Source organism: Aphelocoma coerulescens, chromosome 5, assembly GCF_041296385.1.
Source record: "Aphelocoma coerulescens isolate FSJ_1873_10779 chromosome 5, UR_Acoe_1.0, whole genome shotgun sequence".
NCBI classification, from domain to species: domain Eukaryota; kingdom Metazoa; phylum Chordata; class Aves; order Passeriformes; family Corvidae; genus Aphelocoma; species Aphelocoma coerulescens.
In genome coordinates, this window is record NC_091019.1 from 14570672 (window position 1) to 14594765 (window position 24094).

At 37.0% G+C, this 24094-nt stretch overlaps 1 protein-coding gene across 8 annotated transcripts in view; it reads left to right on the forward strand.

Moving 5' to 3' along the window:
• Window positions 1-24094, forward strand: part of SBF2 (SET binding factor 2) — a 234386-nt gene that overhangs the window by 100248 nt on the left and 110044 nt on the right. For all 8 annotated transcript variants that reach the window (XM_069016753.1, XM_069016756.1, XM_069016760.1 and 5 more), the window contains 4 exons: window positions 826-963; window positions 13551-13664; window positions 15244-15354; window positions 17698-17803. In XM_069016753.1, coding sequence (XP_068872854.1) covers window positions 826-963; window positions 13551-13664; window positions 15244-15354; window positions 17698-17803 — 469 coding nt within the window. The remainder of the gene's footprint in view (window positions 1-825; window positions 964-13550; window positions 13665-15243; window positions 15355-17697; window positions 17804-24094) is intronic.

The following is a 24094-nucleotide window of genomic DNA, read 5'->3' on the forward strand; positions in this document are numbered from 1 at the left end:
TAATTTTGCTATTAAAAATGCACTTGTGATTTTTTTTGTGGATGTGACTTCAGCCTTCAGTAAAAGAAAGGGGCAGTACAGTATTCCATAAAGGCCATCTCAGGTACCTCCAGCAGTCTGATCCCTGAATTTCAGCACACTCTTACATTATAGAGAACAAGTTTTTAAGTGATATTGTACTCTAGTCATTTAAAAAGGAAGAAAAACCTCACAATTTCCACTTTGCTGTTGAGCTGTAGTTCTCTGTTTGTTTAGGCTGCTTGTGCATGTAAAAGTTCAAATGTTCACAATGAAGTTTACAGAGGTAATCAATAAATAGGTGAAAAATATTGCTCTATAATACTCTTTTTAGGAGTGAGTATTGAATACTTTTGCAAGTGGGTGCAAGTGATATGTATCTGTGTTTGATTAGATAAATTATTTGTGAAATAAGTGAAGAAATTAAAAACGTAAAGATGCTTTAAGACACAAGAATTTTAGTTTCATATTCTAACCTTTTAACCAAATGAAATCTACTCAATGTGTCAATTTACTCCTGTTATTTCCTGTTAAACACCACAAAGATGCTCTTGACTACTGTATTTAAAGGAACACATTTTCTTTTCACAGTGTTTATTCTCTCCCTTGATGTTTGTAGAGCTAAATTTTTCTCAGTCTTACCAAATTCAAGATGTATTGGGTTTTCCCCATTTTCTTCAAATTTTGCAACCCTGCATATGTTCACTTTAAATTAAATGAGCTCCTTGATAATGTTGAAATACTTTTCATATTTCTGAAAACAATTGGTATCACAGCTTACCTGTGTCTGTCTGTTTGCTTCCTTAGTTTTGCCAGCCTGGAGGATGGCAGCTTTCGAAGGAGAGGAAACAGCCAACGTTCTTCGTGGTGGTTTTGACTGACATAGACTCAGAGAGGCACTACTGCTCCTGCCTAACTTTCTATGAAGCAGAGATTAACCTGCAGGTAAGAGATCTACAATAAGAAACAAAAATGCAGAAAGAAGTGCCTACAAACAATAGATCAGTGTCATAGAGGGCAACTTGAGAAAATATTTGGCTGTTCCTGCTAAGGGTGCCTTTTTCTGTCTTACAGAAATCTGTGTATTTTTGCAAAAGATGATCTTGAGGTACTTGTTTGTGTGTTTGGAGTTTTCATCTGCTTTGAAACAACAACAACAACAACAAAAAAAAAAGCCCAGCCAAAAACATGTCATAGAATTTCTTTTTCTGCACCACATTTTCCTTTTTAAATGGGATAAGCAATATGGTGTTCCTTTCATTTCCTTTCGTGTTTGACATAGCATAGATGATTCTCAGCCTTGTTCTAGGAAAAGGTTTATTAACTTCTGCTCCCTCTGCTGGCCTGCTCCATTAGAACAAATGTGCACAAGGTTGCTGTAGTGTATATCCATATTTCTGTAAGTGCATGCATTGGCAAGATTTTAAAAACTGATGGAGTAATTATTCAGTTTTTAGTTGGGTCAGATTTGAGGTGTCAGCTGCTTGGCAGTGTTTGTTTTTTAACATGTATTTAATTATTTTTTGGCAACCTCACGCTTTCAAAAATAACATTTTGTTTCCCATTTGATATAAAGTACTTCACAGAATATCTGCTCTGATTTAATACTTGGAATCTTTAGACTCTAGAACCTGGGGAAAACCCAATCCAATCTGTAATTGCAGACTGCCATTGTTATGTTTTGAAATACCTTCTTTCCTACATGAAAATTAAAAAATAAGTAAAACCTTGGCACTAAGTATAATGGAATTACTTAAGATTAAATAAATAGCTGAGTAAAGTAATTTCTTGTTCTTTTAGTGAAGGACTGTATCATTATTGATTATTTTAAGAAAATATTTCTAATAATCCAGGAGTACTATGTTCATGTAATACTGGAGTTGAAAGGTTACCCTTTTTGTTGAGTAATTGAAAGATGTATTTTAGTAATAATAATAATGGTGTGCTTTTTCTAGGCACTGTTGGAAGCCAGAGAATAATAGTTATTCTCATTTCAGCAGTGCTACAGTTTAGGTGGATATCTTTGTAGATTTTTAGAAGAATTTAAAAGCAGAAATGTACCCCTATATTAGATGTATTTTAATCTTAAAGTAGATTTAGTGTAGATCAACTGACACATTGCTCTTAAAAAATTTAATGTCTGTCATATTTCCTTTATTTTATAAGTAGAGAGTGAAATATTCTATAGTAATTCTTTCCCAGCTGATAAAAATTTACAATGGCTGACTCTTCCTCCACTCTATGTATTTCATAACATAAACTAAATTTAGCAAACTTGTTACTTATCCTGTGGTTTCTAGCAGCTGCATTTGATTCCCTATCCACATCTTTGAAGTAATGCTCATCACAAAACATCCAGTATTAACTAAAAGGGTTTTTTTCTTATATTGCCTAAGTATTAATGCAAAATAACCCAAAGTAAAAAAACAATAAAAAACTGAGTGCAGCAGGATGTTGGTTCTCATAATGCCATTCCTGGCTGTGTTGTAAAGAATGCATATTTTTCAGATGAACTTGCTGTGGTGAAATTTATTCTATGACTGCATTGTTTATAGCCAAACTTCCTGTTTCTTTCTGAAACCCAAAGAGAATAATTCAATGTGCCCTGTTACATGGTCATTAGACAAGAATTCAGCACATGTACAATCTGTAATGAAACCTAAGCTCGTGGAGCATTGGGCTATGACAGTAATATGGATTTAACCATTCAGATGCATGCCTCATTAAACAATCCATGAAACGCAGTGCCCAGGTCTTGAAATGAAATGTGGACAGTACTTTGCACAGTTAAATACAGTTCAATTTTTCCTTAACTGAATGATATAACTTACTGAGGCAAAAGGATGATTAAATTTCAAAAAAACTCCACAAAACCACTTCTTTCCCAGTAGCCTTCACCAGGTAAACCTTGCTGATACATGAGACTGGTCGGAATTCAGCCAGAGCAGCAGATGAGATGTTTGGCTTGGCAGAATCATCTTCACACAAAAAAAAAAAAAAAAAAAGGAATCAACCACTTGGAAGTTTCTGTAATTAATTAAGCTGGGAATTGAAAACAAACTGATTTCTCAGCTTGTGAATGCTAGAAGAGAACGATCAAACCTTTTTGGATCCTTCTGCATAATAATACAAACCTTTTAGACATGGGTTGAGTCTGAGAAGACTCAAGGGAAGACTCATGTCAAGAAGACTTCTGTTGTTTTGGTTCCCTTCATTCCTGCTTCAGTTGTTTGTTACAGGATGATTTGTAAATAAATGCTACTTGAAAGTGTAAGGAGTTTGTACTCACATGGAATACTTAAGTGGTACCATGATAACCTAGGGTGCAAGATTAATATAGCAGCTGTAAAAGCTGTGTAGTCTTCAGGGAAAAAATGTTCTCCCTGGTGTCTCTGAAAGTCCTGGATTCAGTTCAGTGTCTTGGCAGTTGCATGTCATAACAAGTTTTCCAGAGGAAAGCACAGGCTCTAGTAATCAGCTGATGGCCTCTTTTCAACTCCTTACCCCTGGACCAAAAACAGAATGCTGTTTTCTTTGGTGACATCTATGAATAGTCCTTTGCATTGTTGCAGTTCTGACTGACCCAGAATTTATCTGCATGGGTGCTGCTCAGTTTGATTAGAAATCAGCTCTTAAAAGGGTATGATAATACATAAAAAGATTGTTGTTAACTTTAGTCTGATAAATACTCCATATCTGTAGCCACAAGTGAGGTGAACACACTCCATTAAATAGGGGAATAGAACTCACTTAGTGCTATTTGATTTCAGGTGACACAGCTTTGCCATGGAATCCTTCCTCAATTGTTCTGGTTTTTGATGCTAGCCTCAGTTAATTGTCCCAGTAATGTTTGCTAAAGCTGTATAAGGGTATGATCCCCATCTGGGTTTAAAATTAAGCATTGGAAAGTTTGACCTTAACAGGAGAATAAAGTTGGATTGTGGGTGCACACTGCTAGAGGCAGTCCAGTTAACAGTGATAAAGCTGGTGTCATTTGGAGGCATCCTGAGTATGTTGCAGAGCAGTTCTATGCACAGAACTTCTCTCCCACCTCAAGTTCCTACGTGAGTATAAAGAAATTTGAGATACTGCGCTGGTTTCTCCTTCCTTCTCGTCTTGTGTTTCCAGCACATGCTTGGCTTTTTATCCACGTTTCTGCCTGGTTTAAGGTGCTGTTTAGGTGCTCTTGCAAACAGAGCTGGGTGCCTCATTCACTTCCATGTATCTGCAGGAATTAGGATAGGAGATTAGGAATTAGGAGGAAGAGAATAAATTGAAACATCCCTATTTCCCTTCCCCTCACAGTGCCTTGAAAGTTGGTTGGTTTTTTTAAGGGGGTTGGGAGGATGTGGAGGTGTGTGATGTCCCATTGCTGTATTTTGATTTTTTTCCGTGGACTTCAAACCTCATTGGTCTGAAATCCACTTGAAATGTCATTGATTTGGAAAAACCTTGTCCTATCAACCGAAAAAATAGTCTACTTAGTTTATTTTTCTGGCAGCTAAAGCCAGAAGCTGTTGAGGAGTCAAAGGGTGTTCAGAAAAATCATAACTTATTTTTACAGAGTTCACCCATAAAACTCAGTTTCTCTGTGTTTGTAGCTTTATTAGTCATCAAAAAAAATGTATATATTTGTATACATATACATGCATACATTAATATGTTTCGTTCTGTGTGGGGTACACACTTTGCTAAAATGAGGTTCTTATTTCTAACAGCGATTTCTGCATGTTGCCACTTAGCAGACAAAGACTTGATTTAATACTTTTGACTCAGCAGATACTTCTAGTGACCTCAGCTGTGCTTCTTACCATTAACAATGTTTGGAAGAGCACCACAGATAGAATATTTTTTTAAAAATGTTGACTCAGATAATTTGGGAACATAATGGTCAATTTGTACATTGCTTTGCACTTGGAAAGAAATTTGCCCTCTCTTCCCAACCCCACCATCAACAAATTAGAGGATGATTTATGCCAGCAATTGAGCCTGTGCAACTGCATTTCTTGCATTACAGAAAATTTGCTCAGTGAGATCAGCACAAACCCCCAAACATTTGTTTATAACAGTCTTATTACAAGATTGTAGTTACAAGATCTTATTACAAGATCATTCTTGTGCGTTGTCTCAAGCATATGTGTGTTAAATCATTGTGATCACAAATATAAGATTAAATATATCACTCTGGAAAATTGACATAAGTAATAATTCACAGCTCTCCTGTTTCCTGCCATTCACATTCTCTTCCTCTCTCTGCCCTCCCCTGCAAAAAGAGGAAAAAGAACTTGTAAAAGTCCCAAACCATAAAATGGCAGATTCGCAACATTCACAGATATTTCCTGAGTCAAGGGAAAAACTGCCAACAAAATGACTGTGCTTCATAAAGTTATAATTTTTCAGCTTGGACTGGAAAGTTGGTGATCCTGCTGTGCTAAAACATATGCTGCTTGATGAGTCACTGATGTTTGGGTTTTACCAGAAGATGAGAACACTCGGTTCAGTTGTACCTGTTTTGTGTGGGAAATCTGACCCGCTTTGGATATTAGATGAGCATGTTATTCCTAAAATGAAGTTTAATAACTTTTTGTTAATATCCCAAGTGTTAAATTTATTCTGAAAGTGTCTTCTTATAGTCAATGCCCCAAAGAGCATTTTGTTTAAAGACCTGCCAATTTTATGAGCAATGTTTAGTATGTTGCATCATCATCTTTCTGAATCTACTGAAAAATGGCTGTTGTGGCATCATATAGAGATTTAAGTAATGCTTTAATTCCTTTCTATTCTGGTGTAAAGGCCAGGTTGCAGATAATTTTCTTTGTAAGAAATAGACTTGTATTTTAATGTCATTGTATACATTTAAGGTCCTCTTTAGACCAGAATTTGAAGTTGGGAACAGTTGTGCAGAGGAAATCGTATTTCCATTTTAGTAACTCTGGTAATAATTTCTCCTGTCCTGTTCATCCCCTTGCTCATGCATTTGCACACACATCCCCAAGCTGAAATCATGCTTTTGCAGGGTACAAAAACTTGTGTTGGGTAAAGGTCACCTTGTCCTCTTAACTCCTGTGTTGTTGAACAGAGGCCCCAAGTTCAGCTCACAGGACAAGGAGATGCTATCTTTTAAGCAGAGACATTTCTTTGTCAGTAGAGATCAGATTCAACTGACTTTCAAACAGCAGTATAATACTAATTCAGCAATTCATTGGAAGTCTTTTCAATGCATTTCCCCATATGCAGTTCAAAGGAAATAACTGTGTTTTAATTAACCAAAACAATCATCTGTGTGTGTAAAATTTTGCCTTGGTGTATGTCTACATATGCTGTCCTATATTATTATAAAACATCATAGTGAGTTAAAATAGGATATGAATTGCAGCTTTCTTAGATTTGAGTTTTGCCATTTGTTCTGCATGCATTTTGTAGGTGTCTGTAGTCCTCTCACTGCAGTTTAGGTGTGTAAAGTTACAAAGGGTGGAATTCATGGATCAAGTTAACTGCCTTGGGAAAATTCAGAAAGGTGTAGTAAACTCCAAGCTCTGAAATGATGTTTGCTTATGCAGAGCTCTTGCAAAGGGCCTGGTACTGCAGTTCTTTCCCGTTCCTCAGTGGTAAGGTTAACACGTTAAAAGCAGTTACTTAATGCTGTTGATTAACGCCCCGTGGGACTTCAGCATTTGCAGGGCAACTCAGTGGCATCACCTTGAACTTCCCAGATCTTCTGGGGCTTGCACATCCCAATGGCCTATTCCAGAGAGACACTTTGGCTGGGAAGGCTGCACTGAAAGGTGCAAAGTGGGGGTATGAGGTTACTTCGGTTCCAAAGTGCTTTCAGTGTTTTCAGATGATACTTGGTATCAACAGCTTCTGGAGGTTTTCAAAGTGAGGTGTATGAAATGGTGAACATCTAAGAGATTATGGTGGTGTAAATTTTGTGTAATGCTGGAAGGTGCATTGCAGACTCTTCACTGACGCTCTGAAGTGTCAGTAGTGCATGGGGAGTGAACAAGCTGACCTGTCATAAAAACTTGAGATTACTCTGTTTGTTAAGTTTATGATCTTCACGTCTTTTTCTGTCTTAGATCCTTATCTTTTTTAGTTGATAGACTCCCTACTGTGCATTACTACAGTGTATTGTCCCCATTTTGAAATTATCAAATCAAGATAATGGCTTTTATGGTGGTTTAATTTTTCCAGTTTAAGTTTAGCTGCGGTGGTATGGTTCTGTGCACGTAGGCAAACCACAAAGCAGATCTGTTCACCTGTGGTTTTAGCTCAGTACAGCAGATTGCAGGCAGGATGCAGATTTGTCTTCTGGCAGCAGTTAGCTTAGTTTATTTTAACTTTCATACATGTGTTAGAATTTATTGGATACATGCATTTATATACTCTGACAAGTAAATAAAATTAATTGATGCTGAATGTTTTTTGGCCTTTGATTGTTAATAAAGCAGCTAAGAGTGTATTTGGCTGCAGATAAGACAGGCGGACACCAAGTGACATGAGGAGAAAGGGATCTGTCCCAAATGAGTAATTGGCATAAGATTACTAAAGTAAACTTCAAATAATTTTTCCTAAAATAAGAAATTTTGCATGGTCTCTAAATCTTTGCTGGGCAGTTAGTAGAAAAACAACAGGCTTGCTGAACTTGGCATAATTTCAATGCAAAATTTTGTATAGGGCAAACTGGTTTTGACGTAATGAAGTACTAGAGTGCAAGTTTTGTAATATGTGATGTTTGTTCTCTTTCGAGGGCTGAACAAATTATTAAAGTACAATTTTAACTTCACCTTCTGTGCACAGGTTTCCTTTGCGTTTCAAATAATGCCTGCTGGCTTTCACCCTCAGAACAGTACAGCGACACCTAAGGCCTTGTGTTTTCTAACTTTTCTATTAGTACCTCAGTTTAAATTGGTTTTCCTCCCTCTGACATGGGAATAAGCCTAATTTTTCTCTGCTCAACATGAATCAGAGCTGACAGTCCAGATTCTGAAGATGGGGGTGAAAAGATAGAAGAAGGATGGCTGTGGTTAATGTGTGCTGTAATTCAGTTGCATGTTGATGGAACAAATGATAATGCTACATTCAGTAGTAGGGAGAATTTTTTTGGACCATACTGGTAGGTCATTTTGATCTTTAATAATTGAATTTGGTTCCCAGTGTTGATTTTGGCTAGATGGTTATCTTTAAGTTAAATGTCAATATTTAGAAGTAGAGCTGACATCTAAAAATAATGTGATTGTTGTGGCAAAATTAGGTTTACAGAAGTTCAAGAGGAAACCTTAAAGTTTGAAGGCTAGATTTTGGCAATTAATTTCTCTGTTTAATAAAAGAAGATAAGGTTAATATGAGTGAAGTTGTTTTTTAAAGCTTAATTTGTTTTTTGGCTGCCACGTCTGTTGCCTTTAAAAGAGTTGCAGTTTTTCACTGAAGTAGCACAAAATCAGTCACCTTTTTCTTCTAAAAGTTTTAACATTATTTCTTAAGCAGAAATTGAGACTTATATGAAAATGTCTAGTTTTGTCCTGATTTACCCCATGCAACATTGAAACACAGCCAGTGTCAGCCAGATGTGGCTTTCAGGGAGTGTAATTTCATGGAAGTGAGTGGGAAGCAGAGAGATGTTTCATAGTCCATTGCCACTCGATGGAAAACTTGGAGTGTAAGATCAGCCTTTATGAGACATCGGGTAACCCACAAATGTTTTAACTTAGACATTTATGTACATGAAATGAAACTAATTCATGGCTATAAGTACCTATTTCCTTGTACATGCATGATGCAATTAGTTATTTAATATTTATTATATTTTATTTATTTAATATACATTTCGGTGTTAAGAAAGTATTTTGCTCTTGATCAACACCCATTTATTTGAGGGAAATACTCAATCTTTTATTATCATAATTACCCTTTGTTTAATACTTTTTCTTCTAATACCAAGCTTTCAAACTCATATCTCATTACTTGATGAAATGCTGCAAACTGTGCCCAGCTTTACACTTTTTTTATAGATGTAGAGGGATTTTCAGAGGAAAAGGACACTGATTAAACAAAGCAATACCTTACTTAATGTGTCTAAACTCCACAAGTATTTGATTTTAACCACAACGATTGAGAATGTATTAAACCTTTCCCTAGGATCTGGGGCATCGTGCCTGATCTGCTGGTGACTGCAGTTGTCAGTTATCTTCCTCATTAAAAAATGTTTAGACAATAAGACTGAATTTGTCTAGCTTGGGCATAATGCCATGTACATCCTTTGGCTAACCTGAGGAACAAATTGTTATCAGAAAACAAGGAATCAAATAAATAGCAGAGTGATGATGAGCAGTGGTGATCACAGTGCATTTTTCTACGCTATTGGTTATGAGTCAGGGATCAAAGCTGGTTTAATGCATTTGTTAATTCAGCTGCTTTTGTTGAAGAAGTTCATAAACTATGGATGCTGTTTGTTCAATTGGTTGATTATTGTATATTTTAATTTACCTCATCACTTGAGGTCACAAATATGTTCAATGGATACTTCTATAAAAGAAGAAAGGCAAACAGCTGCAGTACATGCACTCATGCTCTCTCTGGTTCTGTTCTCTCACTTCTGTAAAAATTATGAAACTGATTACTGTCTTGTGCCAGGAGTTGTATATATATATTTTTTTTTACAGTAGATGTGGATGTGAACATTTCTTAAAATACATGAAAACATTTTAGTTTCAATATATGTATTGCTGTGGTTTGAGTGTACTGAACACACAAGCACATTTTTTTGGACAGTCTATTAAGAGGCCACTTTATAGCTATAAGCAAACAAGTTGAGCAAAATGAAATTGCATCCTATGTCCTTCAAAAGAAATTCCACCATTTTCCAAATGTGTTTATCATATATAATTAATGCAGAAAAAGAGAGGGGAAAATAAGATGGCAAGTAAACAAATCAAACACTCTGCTGTAAAACCAGATAAGATTTTTCTGTTTAAACTTATGCTATATCCTCAGCCATGTTCTACCTATACAATAAATAATTACTTGTTTAATTGTATTTTAATTTTTCAAGAATGTAATACTGTATATAGTTTTAAAATTGGTTATCTTAATTTTTCCTATCCTTTTTTTTATCTCATGTGACATAAATGTTAACATTCAATACTGTGATGTTGCATGTAAGTTTTTGTGATGGTTTGCAATATCTGGTAATTTTTTTGGGAAAACTGCTCTAAGGACATAAGTCAGCCACAGTTTACAGCTCTCTGCATTATATTCTCCTTGCAAGATGCAGAAGAAAAGAGGATTCTGTGTTTGAGAGGCAGGGAACAGGACCCTGATGGACTTCAGTCATGTCTAAGTACAAGGGACCAAATATTTTAAGCATGGTGAAATCATGTATGACCACAGGTCATCATGCTATTCTTAGATCAGTCTCAGTTACCTATTTTGTAGCCTATGGAAGAGTCTTTTTCAGGACTTTATTAATTGGATGTTAAAAAAGAAAAATCATTCATTTGCCTTCTCAAGGCACAGGTATTTCTGGATTAGATTTTAGACGTTTATCACCTGTTAAACTAAACGGATTGTGAAGGATCTGGAGCACTGGTTTGCTCTATGGTGGTACATTTTTCTAAATTCAACTGTTTTCAAAGTCTGCTTATTTCAAAGAAATAAAAAGAGAAAAATGGAAAAAAAAGGAATCTCAGTATTAATTAACCAGGGCAAATTCAGTGAAGGACAACAGAACTGGTGAAGGGTCTGGAGCACAAGTCTGGTGAGGAGCTGCTGAGGGAGCTGGGGGTGTTTAGCCTGGAGAAAAGGAGGCTCAGGGGAGACCTTATCACTCTCTACAGCTCCCCAGAAGGAGGGTGTAGCTGAGGTTGGACTCTTCTCCCAGGCAACAAGTGACAGGACAAGAGGAGACAGCCTCAAGTTCTGCCAGGGGAAGTTGAGGTTGGACATCAGGAGGAATTTCTCCGAAGAAAAGGTGATTAGACACTGGGGCAGACTGCCCAGGGAGGTGATGGAGTCACCATCCCTGGAGGTGCTCAGGAAGAAACTGGATGTGGCACTCTGTGCCATGGTCTAGTTGACACAGCGGTGTTTGGTCATAGGTTGGACTCGGTGATCTCAGAGGTCTTTTCCAACTTAAATGATTCTTTGGCTCTGTGGTTCTGTAATTTAAATTCGTCATTCAGTCTGTATATCCTTAGCAAGGCTTTCCATACCATCCATTTGTTCTCAGTTAAATTGTAAACTGAATGCTGCATATATAAAATAAAGAGTTATTGTAAAAAGCCCCCAACGTAACAAACTCCTCTATTTTGTTCTTTTTTATTAGAGAATACTTTTTCCTTAGATGAGAAAAGGGATAAAGAAAGATGAAATGTGCATGTGTCCAACCAAAAGTGTCAATAGAATCACATTTGTGGCTTTACTGCTTTGTAATTAGTATTGGTACAGAATGCTTATGCTGTTAATACTTTGCTTGGAAAGTAGGTTAAAAGTCATGTGTTTGAAATGATTATCTACTTAGTCTACTGACTCCTAATAATGTGCCTATGTGCCTGTCAGAATGTTGAGCTGGGGAAGTAACACAGCAGTCACATTGCATTTTTCTGTAAATCTTCTATGAAGTAGGAGAGAGTGGTTTGAGAGTGTAAATGCTTTATCAATCAGTATTGTGCTGCTATCGTGCCCTGAAAGCTTTAAATCTAATTATGAATTAATTCAGATCAAGGACTTGATCTGAAGTTGTGTGGATTTTATTAAAATGGTCTTGTGTGGAAGCCTCCTCCCTGCCTATGCACCCTGAGGTTTCATAATCTTAGTACCATGTGAATATGGAAGAGCTTCCATGCTCCCTTGCCTTTAGGAATGTGGAATGTGTTTTAATTTCATTTTTCCTAACTTCAGAGTCCACAATTCATCAGATATCAAGAAACTGTTGTCTTTATGCCTAGAACTCATAGTTTCTCTTTAGAATGGTTGATACCGTAAACATCTGCTGATAATTTAAAAATTTGGGGATTTTGGGGGGGCAGGGGAGGGAACTGTAATTCCTGTAAAAGCTCTCCCTGTCAGCATTAAAATGGATGAAAATTAATGAACCTGTGTGGGATGTGTGATTATTGAGTTCTTGTGTGAAAACATATGAATTTGTGGACCACAGTTTTATCTTAGAAATGAGATGCAAACTCAACTAAGCACATATATTGCAAATTAATTGGTTGATTTAATGTATAAAGCCAAGTGTTTGCCCATATTTGTGTACATATGTTGTTGTACCAGCTGGTTTTATTTTGGTATGAAAGTGTTATACTGTATTAACCGAGCTATTCTGATTAAAACTGAAGTACTCTCTTTTTACATAATTTTTACTTGAATGCTGAATTGTGGGTTAGCATTTGCCTAAAGAAACTGTACATTCTGAATTGAGGTTGTGAAATAAAGCTCATGAACTTGCAGCATTCCTGGCATTTAAGAGCATTTTTATCAGGTTTCGCCCATTTAGGAGAAATGTTGGATTTTTTTTTTTTAAGAAACTGAAATGATGAGTAGCAACATGACAGAAATAGAAGGCAGTTATTTCATGTTGTCATATGAAAATGGAAGTAATTTTTCTCGTGTTCCTAATTAAGATAATATAGTGATTTTTGCTTGGAAGAATGCTTGGTCAGAGGAACAAATAAAAGAAATTTGGTGCGTGGTGTGGGGATGGAGAGAATTACATGCAGAAATTGGAAAGCAAGGACATTCTGTCATCTGAAAACTTAATTTGTCAAAGAATTTATGGAATTCTAGAAATGAAAATATTTAGTGACATCTTCGGTTTTGGCTATGAATAATAATAAACTATTTGTGACTGAGTAAGTTCTGGCAAGGAGGTTATAGCCACTTGTGCAATATCATGAACAACTGCAGGTTTATCTGCACTGGGCTGTTCTCTTCTTTTAACCTTAGTGGTTCCTAAGTGTGAGGGATTTTTTTTGAGAAATCTGAATTAGTTTTCTTGCGAAGAAATTTCTTCAGATTCCAAATTCACTAGGTCAGGCTGGAGATGACATTACAGATAATTTCAGCTGTAATGTTAGTGGAAATTCTGTAAGAAATTGAATCATAGTCATATGAGGAGGACAACCAAACATTCTTTTGTGAAATGCATGATCTCTGTATTTGGAGAGACTGTAAATCAGCTAACACTTTGATATGGAAGGATCCTGTTCTATAATCCACTTCACTATCTAAAAGTGCAACAGGGAGTGTTTAATGTGAAACAGTGTCCTGTTAAACTGCTGTCTCAGAGTACTCATTTAGGTACAATGGTGCATGACTTCCCAGGTGAGTTTTAATAAACAGAGTTGCATCTAGAAGCTCTAGGGAGTTCAGGCAACCATTGCAGTGTGCTCCTGTTACTTGGTTTTGTTACTAGTTTCAAAAAATGCAGTCTTTTCTGAAGCTCATGAGAAATGTGAACTTTTGGTAAAAATGCTAACATTTTGTTTTGAGGTTTCTTCCTACTTATTAATTGAAGTGTTTCTGTTTTCAAGGGAACAAAAGAAATTGAAGGTGAAGAGGAGTCTGGTTTAATTCCGCCTGCAGAAGTATTTGCTCCTAAAAGTCTGGTGTTGGTATCCAGACTAGATTATCCAGAAATTTTCAGGGTAAAGAACTTGCAATTGCTATTTACAATGTATCAGCAGAAAAATCTGGTTTTAAATGAGTAACAGTGACAGTACTTTTGATTCAAAATACCTCACTCAGGATTGATTTGGGAATTTCAAAGCAAAAGTAGCTTTAGATAGAACTAGATAAAATTCAACATCTGTGACAGTAAATAGCCCCCGTAGGTTAAAGCAGTTTTAAAACTACACAAAAGGCATGAAAAGCTTTTTTTCTGGGCTCCATGAACTCTATAATGAAAGGAGTTATTAGGACAAAACCAGACAATATTTGACTAACGATATAGTTGTAAATTAATAGTGAAAATCTAGTTCTCCTCCGTATATAAAGCAAAATTCCGAGCCTCTTCCAGACCAAATTAAGATGCATGACAGAGATTTAGGATTTTGGATTACTTTCAGTTGGTGAAATATGACTTATCTGAGATAAATGAAAAGCTTAAATTTCTCCTAAGCTAATACATATTAACAGAAACAAATAAAGTTCAGTTTACAGATCAAAGGAGGAAATCATTCAGCAGTTGTCTTTAGAGATTAAGGATGACTCTACCAAGTGAGATTAAAAGTCCACGTAGCCCAATATTCTGTCTCTGAAAGTGGCCCATAGCTAATGCAAAGCAAAATGTGTAAGAATAGGGCAGGCTGTAGCAATAATTCTACAAAATGCTTTCCTAATTCAATGTGAATAATAGTTAAATGACATCCTGAACCAGAGGTGTTGGTTGTATGGGGTTTTTCTATACTTAGTTCACTTTCTTAACATTCATATTTTACAACAACCCACAGCATGGAGTTTCACCGTTTAACTATGTGTTATATGAAAAGTTACTGTTGGAATTATTTCTAAGAAGAGAATTACTGAAATATTTGCTGATTTATCAATGTTAAAGCAGTTAACAGGCAAAAGATGCTGTGGAGCAGTTATTTCCTTTTGTCCAAAGGCTTCTAAGAAATGGCATGTTGATCTGCATTAAATTATTAGTAAAAATGCTAAAGCTGTATCTGTGATGTCTCAATTAAAATTGGATCCATTTTAAAAAAAGATGCTGAAATATTAGTATACTATTAATATAAAATATATTTACATCAGTATAATAAAATAAAGAATGTAAGTTAAATAACATATGGAATTGCTGGTCATCGATGCTAATCTTAAAATCAGCCTCAGAAGCTCGTGGATTAATCAGTGTTCTGCCCTGGAAATCAGTCAGGTTTAGGTCCATTAGAGTCCAAAGTACAGATGAAGCTGTGTTAATTTTTATCATTTTTAACAATAACTTATAATAAAGCACTTCTTGTATAACAAGCAAAGCAAAAATATTATGCCTAGAATTTCTTTCAAAAAGCACATCTATCCCTTGTAAGTAGCCAAGCTAATTTTTTTTTAAAGGAATGATTGCCTCTGTGCAAATTACTTTATCTTTGGTTGGAAAGTACTTCACTACACTAATAACTATTAAGAGGAACTTATTTTAAAAAAATTTATATGCATAGATCTCTAAATAATTTGACATCTGCCTTCCTTGTCTAGCAGTCTGATTTTTTTTGTCAACCTTTCTAGGCTTGCCTTGGCTTGATCTACACCGTGTATGTGGACAGCCTGAATGTGTCACTGGAGACTCTCATTGCAAATCTGTGTTCATGCCTTGTCCCTGCTTCTGGAGGGTCTCAGGTAAATGGGGAGGGGGAAAGGGTATTTTTCCAGTTAATTCAATTTATGAAGAAAACAAAAAATAAATTCTTGAGATATTTTTGAAGAAAAAAAGATCATAGTTCAGCTGAGTGCTTTCCCTGTGGCCTGTGAGTGCTTTCCCTGTAGCCTGTCTTCTAAAGACAGCAAAAATTCCATTCCAGGTTAAGGTCAAAGGGTTAATTTTGTCACTGAGTTGGCTTTTACAGGGCACATTAACAAATTAAGCAGTTTGTATAAGTTTAGTTTTTAATAATAATGTGTTCAAGAATATTTCTGCTTGCTACAGAAATTTTTTACAGGCTTGCTTTCTTTGCCATTTTCTAACATAACCTTCATATCAGTTCATTTATGCATGTTTTTTCCTTGATGGAGTTCAGGATTCCCCTGGTCTCTTCTTTGGTAACTCGTTTAAATTTCTATTTCCACAAATTTTTTTTAAATGCTAAAAAGTAACTCCAGTGTGGTTTCCTCAGAGGAATTAAATATTGCAAATAGCCCATGCCTTAAAAAAAAAAAAAAGAAAAAAAAATCTTCTAGTGAATAGACTTCTTTCAGCTTTTCACCTGTGCTTTCTGTGAGCAGAAAGTCAGGTTTGTTTGTTGATTTACTTTATATAAATTATTCCAGTACATTTGTGGATTTTTGATAATCCAGTTGGGTCTTCTGTGCTTGGTTTTTGCTTTATGCTGTGACAGTGATGGGAAGTTATGGTCCTTACTATGAAACAAACTTGGAAACTACATGTGCAAATGGCAACATTTTACAGTCAATTACATACACAGCTTCCCACCCAACCTATGGATTATCAACCCTCTTGAAATCCTACAACTCCCTAATTCTATTCTGGCTTTTCCATAGCTCTGGATGCTTTGGAAGTTCTCTTAGTGCTCAAAGTGTCAGAATGTCCTGTCAGCTTAGTCAAGATCTACCTTACTGCTCTCCAGACAGCCACTTCTCTGGTTTTGTATCTGAGGCTTTAGTTTTTGAAGGGGAGTAATTAGATTTTATCTCCTCATCAGAAACCTTCTTTTCCAGTGGTATTTGAGCCTTGTATTTTTGGTTTTGGTGAACCACTTGAACTTCTGGCTCTGCTTCTGTCCTCTCTTTTTTCTCCCTGTCCATAAATGCAGCTTTTCTCAGTGGCTGTTTCTTCTGCTAGAAGAGGAAGGAAAAGTCATGCTCCTTTGGTTGTTCCCTTCTGCTTTCTCTCTTCAAATGAAATGCTCACTCATTTCCAACTTAAATTTGCTAATGTCAAACTGTCATTTAAATCAGAAATTAAGTGTTTCTCTTTTCTTTATGAAGCCTCGTGCTTCCAGGGCTGAATCTGAATTACATAACTTAGAGTGGGAGCATTCTTGTGACATTTATTTCCAGAAGTCCTTCAGGAGCCTCCCAGGTTATTCATGTTCCCACCATGGAAATCGTCAGCTGTGTAATGGGTTACTGACCTCCATCCAGGTCTGCTGCTGAAGTGCTGGGGCAGAGCATCTCTGCTACAGCTCAGGGACTTGTTTGGGTTTACTGGGGAGATTTTTTGTTTCAAATACCTGCTGTGCAGCAGCTAAAGCTTACTGCCTTCATACATTTCCTGCCTTTGCTGTCATACAGAGTGAAGATTTACCACACAGAAATGCCCCCCAGCCCATGGGAGTTAGTGGTTAGAGGTAACTAACTGCTTGAAATCACTCACTGCTTGAATGCCATGTGGATTTACTCAGAGGAAAGCAAGGGTATTTTGCAATTGCAATGTTGTTTGGGATGTGATACTCAAATGCACTCCTTTCACTCCCATTTCCTGCCTCCCTCAAGGGAGGTATTTTCTTGTGCTGGAAAGGTAGCTGAAGTTGTAACTCTACTTTAATGTGCAGAGCAGGAACACAGGAATAGCAGAAGTGTCCTCTTCGATACCCACATGTCACAAGTGTGTTCATACTTAATACGTGCATGCAGACAGTAGATAGCAAAGAAAGCCAGTTAGCAATACTGTACATTTTTCTGATTGAAATGGATTTTCTGATTTAAATGGATTTTAAACCTTTTTTTTTTCCCCAGGAGGTTTTTTATTGTATTAATAGAAATGTACTTTTAACTGTCTTCAAACCATAACTATTTAACTAAGTCAGTGTAAATGCAAGGGAGACACTGTCATGCTATACATTCAGGGAGACATATCACTGTCCTCAAATTATATTTCAGACCTCTATTTGATTTTAAATTTATGTATACAAAATGAATAATTTTTGCAGTATGAATCACTTATCTGCATGGCGACAGCTTGTTTATTCTATATAAATTAAATTTAAAAAATTCTTTCTACAGAAATTGTTTTCTTTGGGAGCTGGAGACCGACAGCTGATACAGACTCCTCTACATGATAGCCTTCCTGTTACAGGCACCAGTGTGGCTCTTCTCTTTCAGCAACTGGGTATGTCTAGGTCTGCTTTGAAAACAAAATTATTTTTCTAAATTATAAAATGAGGTATTTTCTGTTCTAATTCAATTCTAATCATGTGCTAAGACAGCTGCATGGTAAATATTAATTTCTTTCAAATGAAAGAATGACAAATTGTGCTTTCATCCCCTAATCAGACATTCAGAGAACCCTTTTGTACATCCTGCCTGTGGTAAGTTATCTCCAGTATTAGAGAGTCATGGAATAGTTTGGGTTGGAAGGGACCTTTAAAGGTCATCTAGTCCAATCCCAGCATGTAGTATCTATAAGTTACTAGGGGCAGAAGTGGGTGTAGCCCCTATTTAATCACGAAAACTTTCATGTAAAAAGATTCCCTGCTCCACTCGCCTTGGATACTGCACAAACTCCAAAGAAAACCAAGGAGGTTTTTAATGAAGCTCGTGTGACCAAAAAGTTTGTATAATTCTGTTGTTATCTGTTACTCCCAGTCTTCCAAGAAGAGGCTCTAACACAATCCTCATCAAATGTTTACATGTTCATTACAATTACAACGTTGCATCACTGTTCCCTGGGTACCTCAGTACGGATCTCGTGTCTGCCATTAAATTCTAACGCTCTTAGTCTTCATTCCGTTGGTTTGTGGAGTGACTTTGAATCATAAACTTGTAGCAGCCATGGCTAAAAGCACAATTAATAGTCTTTTCTGAGCCTGTGAACCTCATATTTACTCCTAAGCAACCAAATAGCCTCAGGGTATAGGTTGTCATCCATTCTTCTCTCACATACAGAGTAAGAATGAATGGAGATCAGAAAAACGATAGTGAAGAACAGTAAGAGCTTAGGTCACAGACAGTATCAGATCTGATGAGCTCAGTGCCATCTCCTACTAAGATGATTTAATTGTAGTCTTCCAAAAAGAATATTATTCCAAAAAGAATATTATAGTTTTGTTTATGGTAATTTAAAGTTTTAAGAAATTGTGGCTAACATTGTGTATAGGTGCTACTTAACTTCACCCCGAGGTTTTACTTGGCTTTTTATGTCAAGATTCATTATGACTGCTCTGATCAGATTGCTGGCAATGTTTTGAACATGGACGGGCCCAACAGTTTTTCCCCTTTTCTGAAGACATAAAATGTGGTGTGAGGTACCATAAGTACAGCAGGTTACACCATATGGTCTGGTATGTTGTTCTGTAAGTATGGTGTGTGTGACACTTGAGGCAGTTATTTAGGTTGTTAAAGTGAAGGTTGCTATAAATTCACAGTTCAGAAAATGTCAAAGAAAGTGAGGCTTTCAGTTAGTTCTTAGGTTATTACCCTGTCTTCTGGCACCTGGCTTTTGTATGGCAAATTGGGATTGGAGTGTTTTGTCACAGGATCAGGCTGAGGAAAACAATGAAGACAATTCTGAAAAGTCATTGTGTGCATCAGATTTATAGAGGGAAGCCATGAAGGTGGAATGGGAATGCAAATATATGGAAGAGAAAACTTTAGGACCATCTTCTTCTCTTGTCTTACTGAGAGCATATTTTGCAGGGCAAGTTTTTTAAATTCCTCTCATGTACAGAAAGGAATTACAAAACTTTTCAACTTTAAAATTCCTGTCACACACATAGGGTTTAATTTAATATCGTTAACCACATGTTATTAGAGGGTTAATATATACAGATGGATGTAATGTAAATTCCTAAATCTACTGTAGCAGAGAACTGAAGAGTTTAGAATTTAACCAGGACTCCTAGATTGTTGTGCTCGCAGTCAAAAATCCTCTACCTTTATATTTTGAATTTGTATCATTCCTTATTAGCTCCTGCACACTTTCCAGTATCTATAACCTCAATTTACTCTTTGTCTACCATTTCATCTTTTGTTTCCTGTACTCCATTAGCCTTTTTGCTGTCTGATTTCTATGGTTTTGCTGCTCTTCTGTCTTACTTTCTCCTCCCAACTTCCTGTGAATTTGGAGGTTCTGTCTTTCTTGCTTTTTGGTGGCCTGTAAGAAGTATGAGTCAGTAAGCTTGTGCTTACCAGATGCCCTTTCTAGTCATAGTGCACACAAGGATATGAAGATCAGCAGAAGGAGGGGGAGAGAAAGGGAGATAAGGAATGAAAACTCATTGCTCAGTTTCCTAGTTAGTGATGCTTCAACTGGCCTGAAGAAGAGAGAGACTGAAGAAAATGCATGGTTGTAAAACTTGGCAAATCTGGTCACGAGAAGCTTACAGGCATACATCCTGCTTCCCTGAAGGGGATCATGCAGGTTCATGGACAAAAGAAAGAGTTGTCTCCCTACTTTTCTATTGTAGTAGGATTTTCTCTTTTACGAGGCTGTAAGAACTACCAGGAAGTGCTTGTCTAGTGGTCTTGTGTAGGTCCTCTTTTTGTGTTTCCCTATTCTTGGGTGTGACAAGGGTGGTGTAGTTGCCTGGGAATGGGCCTGGTAGTAGTTAAGGAATAGGCAACTAAGTGGGCAGGTAGATTTTTTGTAAAGCAAGTACTTGAACACTTTGTAGAAGGCTGCTTTTCCCACCTCTTATTTTTGACCACTGTTTTTTTTTCATTTCTTTGTGTTTTGGGGATGTTGTTTGGAGCTTTTTCCCATATATGCCTCAGTTGCCAGCTGATGTATCTAAGTATCTGGGGATACAGCACAGTGGTAGAATTGTCTTGTGTCTCAAAGGACCCAAATTAGAAAATGTTTGTGTTTTCATAGTGTACCTCACTTTTCAGAACAGCACGAAGTTCCATTCCCATGTAGGTGGTGCGCTGTCATCATGTTCTTAGTGCCAAGACTTGTTAATTCCAAGTTTCTGTTTGGATTTACTAAAAAAGTTGTTAAGACAGCTACACGTGCCTGTTTGCAATGGTTCTTACCTGGAAAAAGAGGACCAGGAAATATGAACAGACTGTTTTCAATAAATTCTCATTTATTCTCACCTTTCATGTAGTCTTACAAAGAGTTAAAGGCAGCGAGTCCAAAAGAGTGTGGTAGAACCTACTGGCTCATCCCTTTGAGAAAGTTTATTTTCCCAAGATAAGGCCTAATCCTTTCCACTGGAGATCACAGCTGAACTTGTCAGAAGTTTTTTTTGTGCTTCTTGGAACAATATTCACACTTGCTCTGTTTCTTTCGCCTGGTTGGAACAGGAGATTAACATGTGTTTGTCTCTACAACCTGGGCAAAAGCTTTCTACTGCTGTTCAGTACTTCAGTGACAGCTGTTATCCCATCCAGTCTCGTGTTCTGGACACAAATATTGACCAGACCATTTGTCAAATAACAACACGTTCAGTTACTTCTCTGCTGGTACAAGTCACTTCATCCTATCTCAATTATTAATAGAAAATTGAAGAGTAGCTAGAAAAATATTTGTCAAGTAGATAAATCACCTTTTTAAAAATAGCTCTTTCTTGGAGGAAGGTGGGCAGCAAGACAAAATTTATCACTATGAATAGACACAAAAGTAATTGCAATGTTTATTTTGAGAAATATTGTGCAATAGTAGCCTCATCACACTTTTTCTGCTTGGCAGGATAATACTGTGTCAGCAGATGACCCTCCCTGTATTACCAAGTCCACAGCATATCTGGAAACAGACCTTATTTTTGCTTAGGCGTTAAACTACAGTTGGGAAAAATATCCCCAAAGGTTTTAAGCTTAGTAATAAGGAACAGCAGTGTTTGACATTTTAAATCATACCTTCTTTTTTTTTTTTTTATTAAAAGAAGCCTAATATATAGGAATAATGTGACAAAAACCAGGCCTGTAGCTGGATCACTAGAAATTATTTAATCAACAAAGGATTAGGTGGAAAAATAGGAATCATAAAGTTACTTTAAAAAATTGACCATGGTAGAAAGAAGATTTCAGTAGTCTTCTATTTCTTCTTGTCTTGTAGTAAGATGGTAGATATCTATAGAAGCTTCAAAATGCAGTAGCTTTCTTCAGGCTCAAAGGAGATTTAGGTTATATTTAGGTTATATTTCTCTCCTGTCTCACTGCATTAACTGTACATTCCAAAGTTTCTGCCTTAAGCTCTTTTCTCCAGACTCCAACCCTACTTGGCTTCTCCATACGGGCATTCAGCAGAGATATATTCAGTCATTTGGATCTGAGACATACATTTCCATTTCCCCAAGAGGCAGGTTTTTCTCAAAAGAAGCCAGGACGAAAAATTAGGGACCTAAGGAGCAAACCAAGAAGCTAAGGTTTAACCAGCACTTTTGATTTTTGCATGTGTCAAGGGCTGGTAGCATGAATCACACTGCTAAGCTGAGTAGAACAATTTTGAAAATGAATTTTTCTGAAGAATTTCTCTCTCCTTTCCAAATACTTAATCAAAGACAAAAGAGTTTTCCTTCCTTTCCTTCTTGTTTAGTCTCATATCCGGTCTGTTTTCCTATGTCCTTATTTCCCCTGTTCTGTTTTGTTTGCCTGTACTTGTTTTCCTCCTCATGTCTTGAATTCACCACTCAAGTATTTTCAGTAAAACTCATACTGACTTTGTGTTAAAAAGAAATAATTTTTAAAGTGGCAAAAATGATACTTTAAAGTAATGATACTTCTGGATGAAGACACAAGGTAAGGGTGCTTTGGAATCCAGGGCTGTGTAAAATAGAGATTAAATAGGTAGAATAGCATGAAGATGAATGGTAATGGTAGGTGGAGCCAGGTTGCTCGGCAAGCTTGTCTTTGATTTGTCCAAACTGTGCTGTAACTGAAAGTGCTAAACATCATTATCCTTCAGCCTTTTCATGTATTTTAAAATATTTTTAACTAGAAATTGTGTATGTACCATTAGGCAGTATATGAAGCCTGTAAAACAAGTACTTAAAAGTAATACAATGTAGTCGAAGACTGCAGTGTCATTAAATATCTGTAATTCCAGATATCAAAAGTGATTGATTGATTAAACTTCTAGAGATTATTACAATTGCACAAAATATAAATACTAGGGCAGATGTTTGTGATGATGGCAGAGTTGCTAAGCAGGGAAGTACTTGAGTACAAGCACTTTAAAATGCTCCACTCCAGTATTGATGTATTTTCTTAATGTGACTATTGAATTCCAGATTTCAACATTGTGACTTGAGACTGAGAAGTTCGGAGTGTTCTCTGTCCTTTTGCCCTGCTTGCCTTTCTTTTGCATCAGAGCAGATACTTCTATGATACCACAGAGAGCTACTTAAAATTAAATAATTAATCAACAACAAGCAAGCAAAGAGAAGTGAATTATTTTCCATGGAGTGACACTGACAGAGATGATTTTTGTTGGTTTAAACAGTCATGGAGTCAAACCCTCTTACTGTTATATGGTGATAAATCCAGTCAAAACATGATGGGATCATATATTAATTGTCATACCTGTTTAGAATTTTTTTTGAGTTCTGTATTAAAGAGTGCAGACATAAAAGAAATGCTGTATTTACTAATTTTCCAGATTTGTTAGAAACTAATGAAGAATGATGGAGTTTTATTTTTTCTTAATATAATGAAAATGCTGTAATTTGTTTGGAGGGAAGATCTTAACTGTGGCAGTTAAGAATTATTTTTTTTTTTTTAAATTACGGTATGCTTCTCCAACTCTGTTTGGAAGTAGATATTTGTACATGCAGAGGGATTTTAAACTGACAGACTTGCACTTTACAGCTTTGGTTAACTCACGAAAACCACGTTTTTAGGATGGTTCTGTAGTTGTGCCAATGTCATTCAGCAGATGTTCTGCTCTCAGAAGAAATCTGTGCATAGGCTGAGAGTTGAGCAGGCTCTGTCCTTGGTTCTTACAAGTTTTATTTCCTTTGGAAGCTGATGTCAGGGCCCTGGGCAGCCCCCAAGGCCCTCCTGGCAGGGCTGGGCTGTGCTCAAGGCCAGCACTGCTGGGCACAGCTGCACAACTTTGGCTCAGGGTGTCGAGGGCAGAGCTGTGTGAAACATGAGAAAAGGAGGGGCCTGTTGGCCTTGTCTTGGGTGCTGTCCTTAAGCTCAGCCCATGCCCCCATGGCCTGCCCAAGCCACAGTTGTTATGCTGGGCAATGACCTGTCTGACCGGGATCCTCACCCGTGGACTGCACATGCTGGCTTGGTCTCAGGTCATCCTCATGACCTGGGCTTGCCTTGTGGTCACTGTGACTGACCTGGCTGCCGTCTCTGGCCCTCATCCTGACCTGGCCATGCTGACCTGGCTCCCTGACTTGACCTCAGACCCTCCTCATCTCTGTGGCCTTGTCTGGCTGACTGAACCAGACCTACCAAACTCATCTTCTCTGGGTACTGCACCGCTTGTTGGTGAGGGCACTGCCCC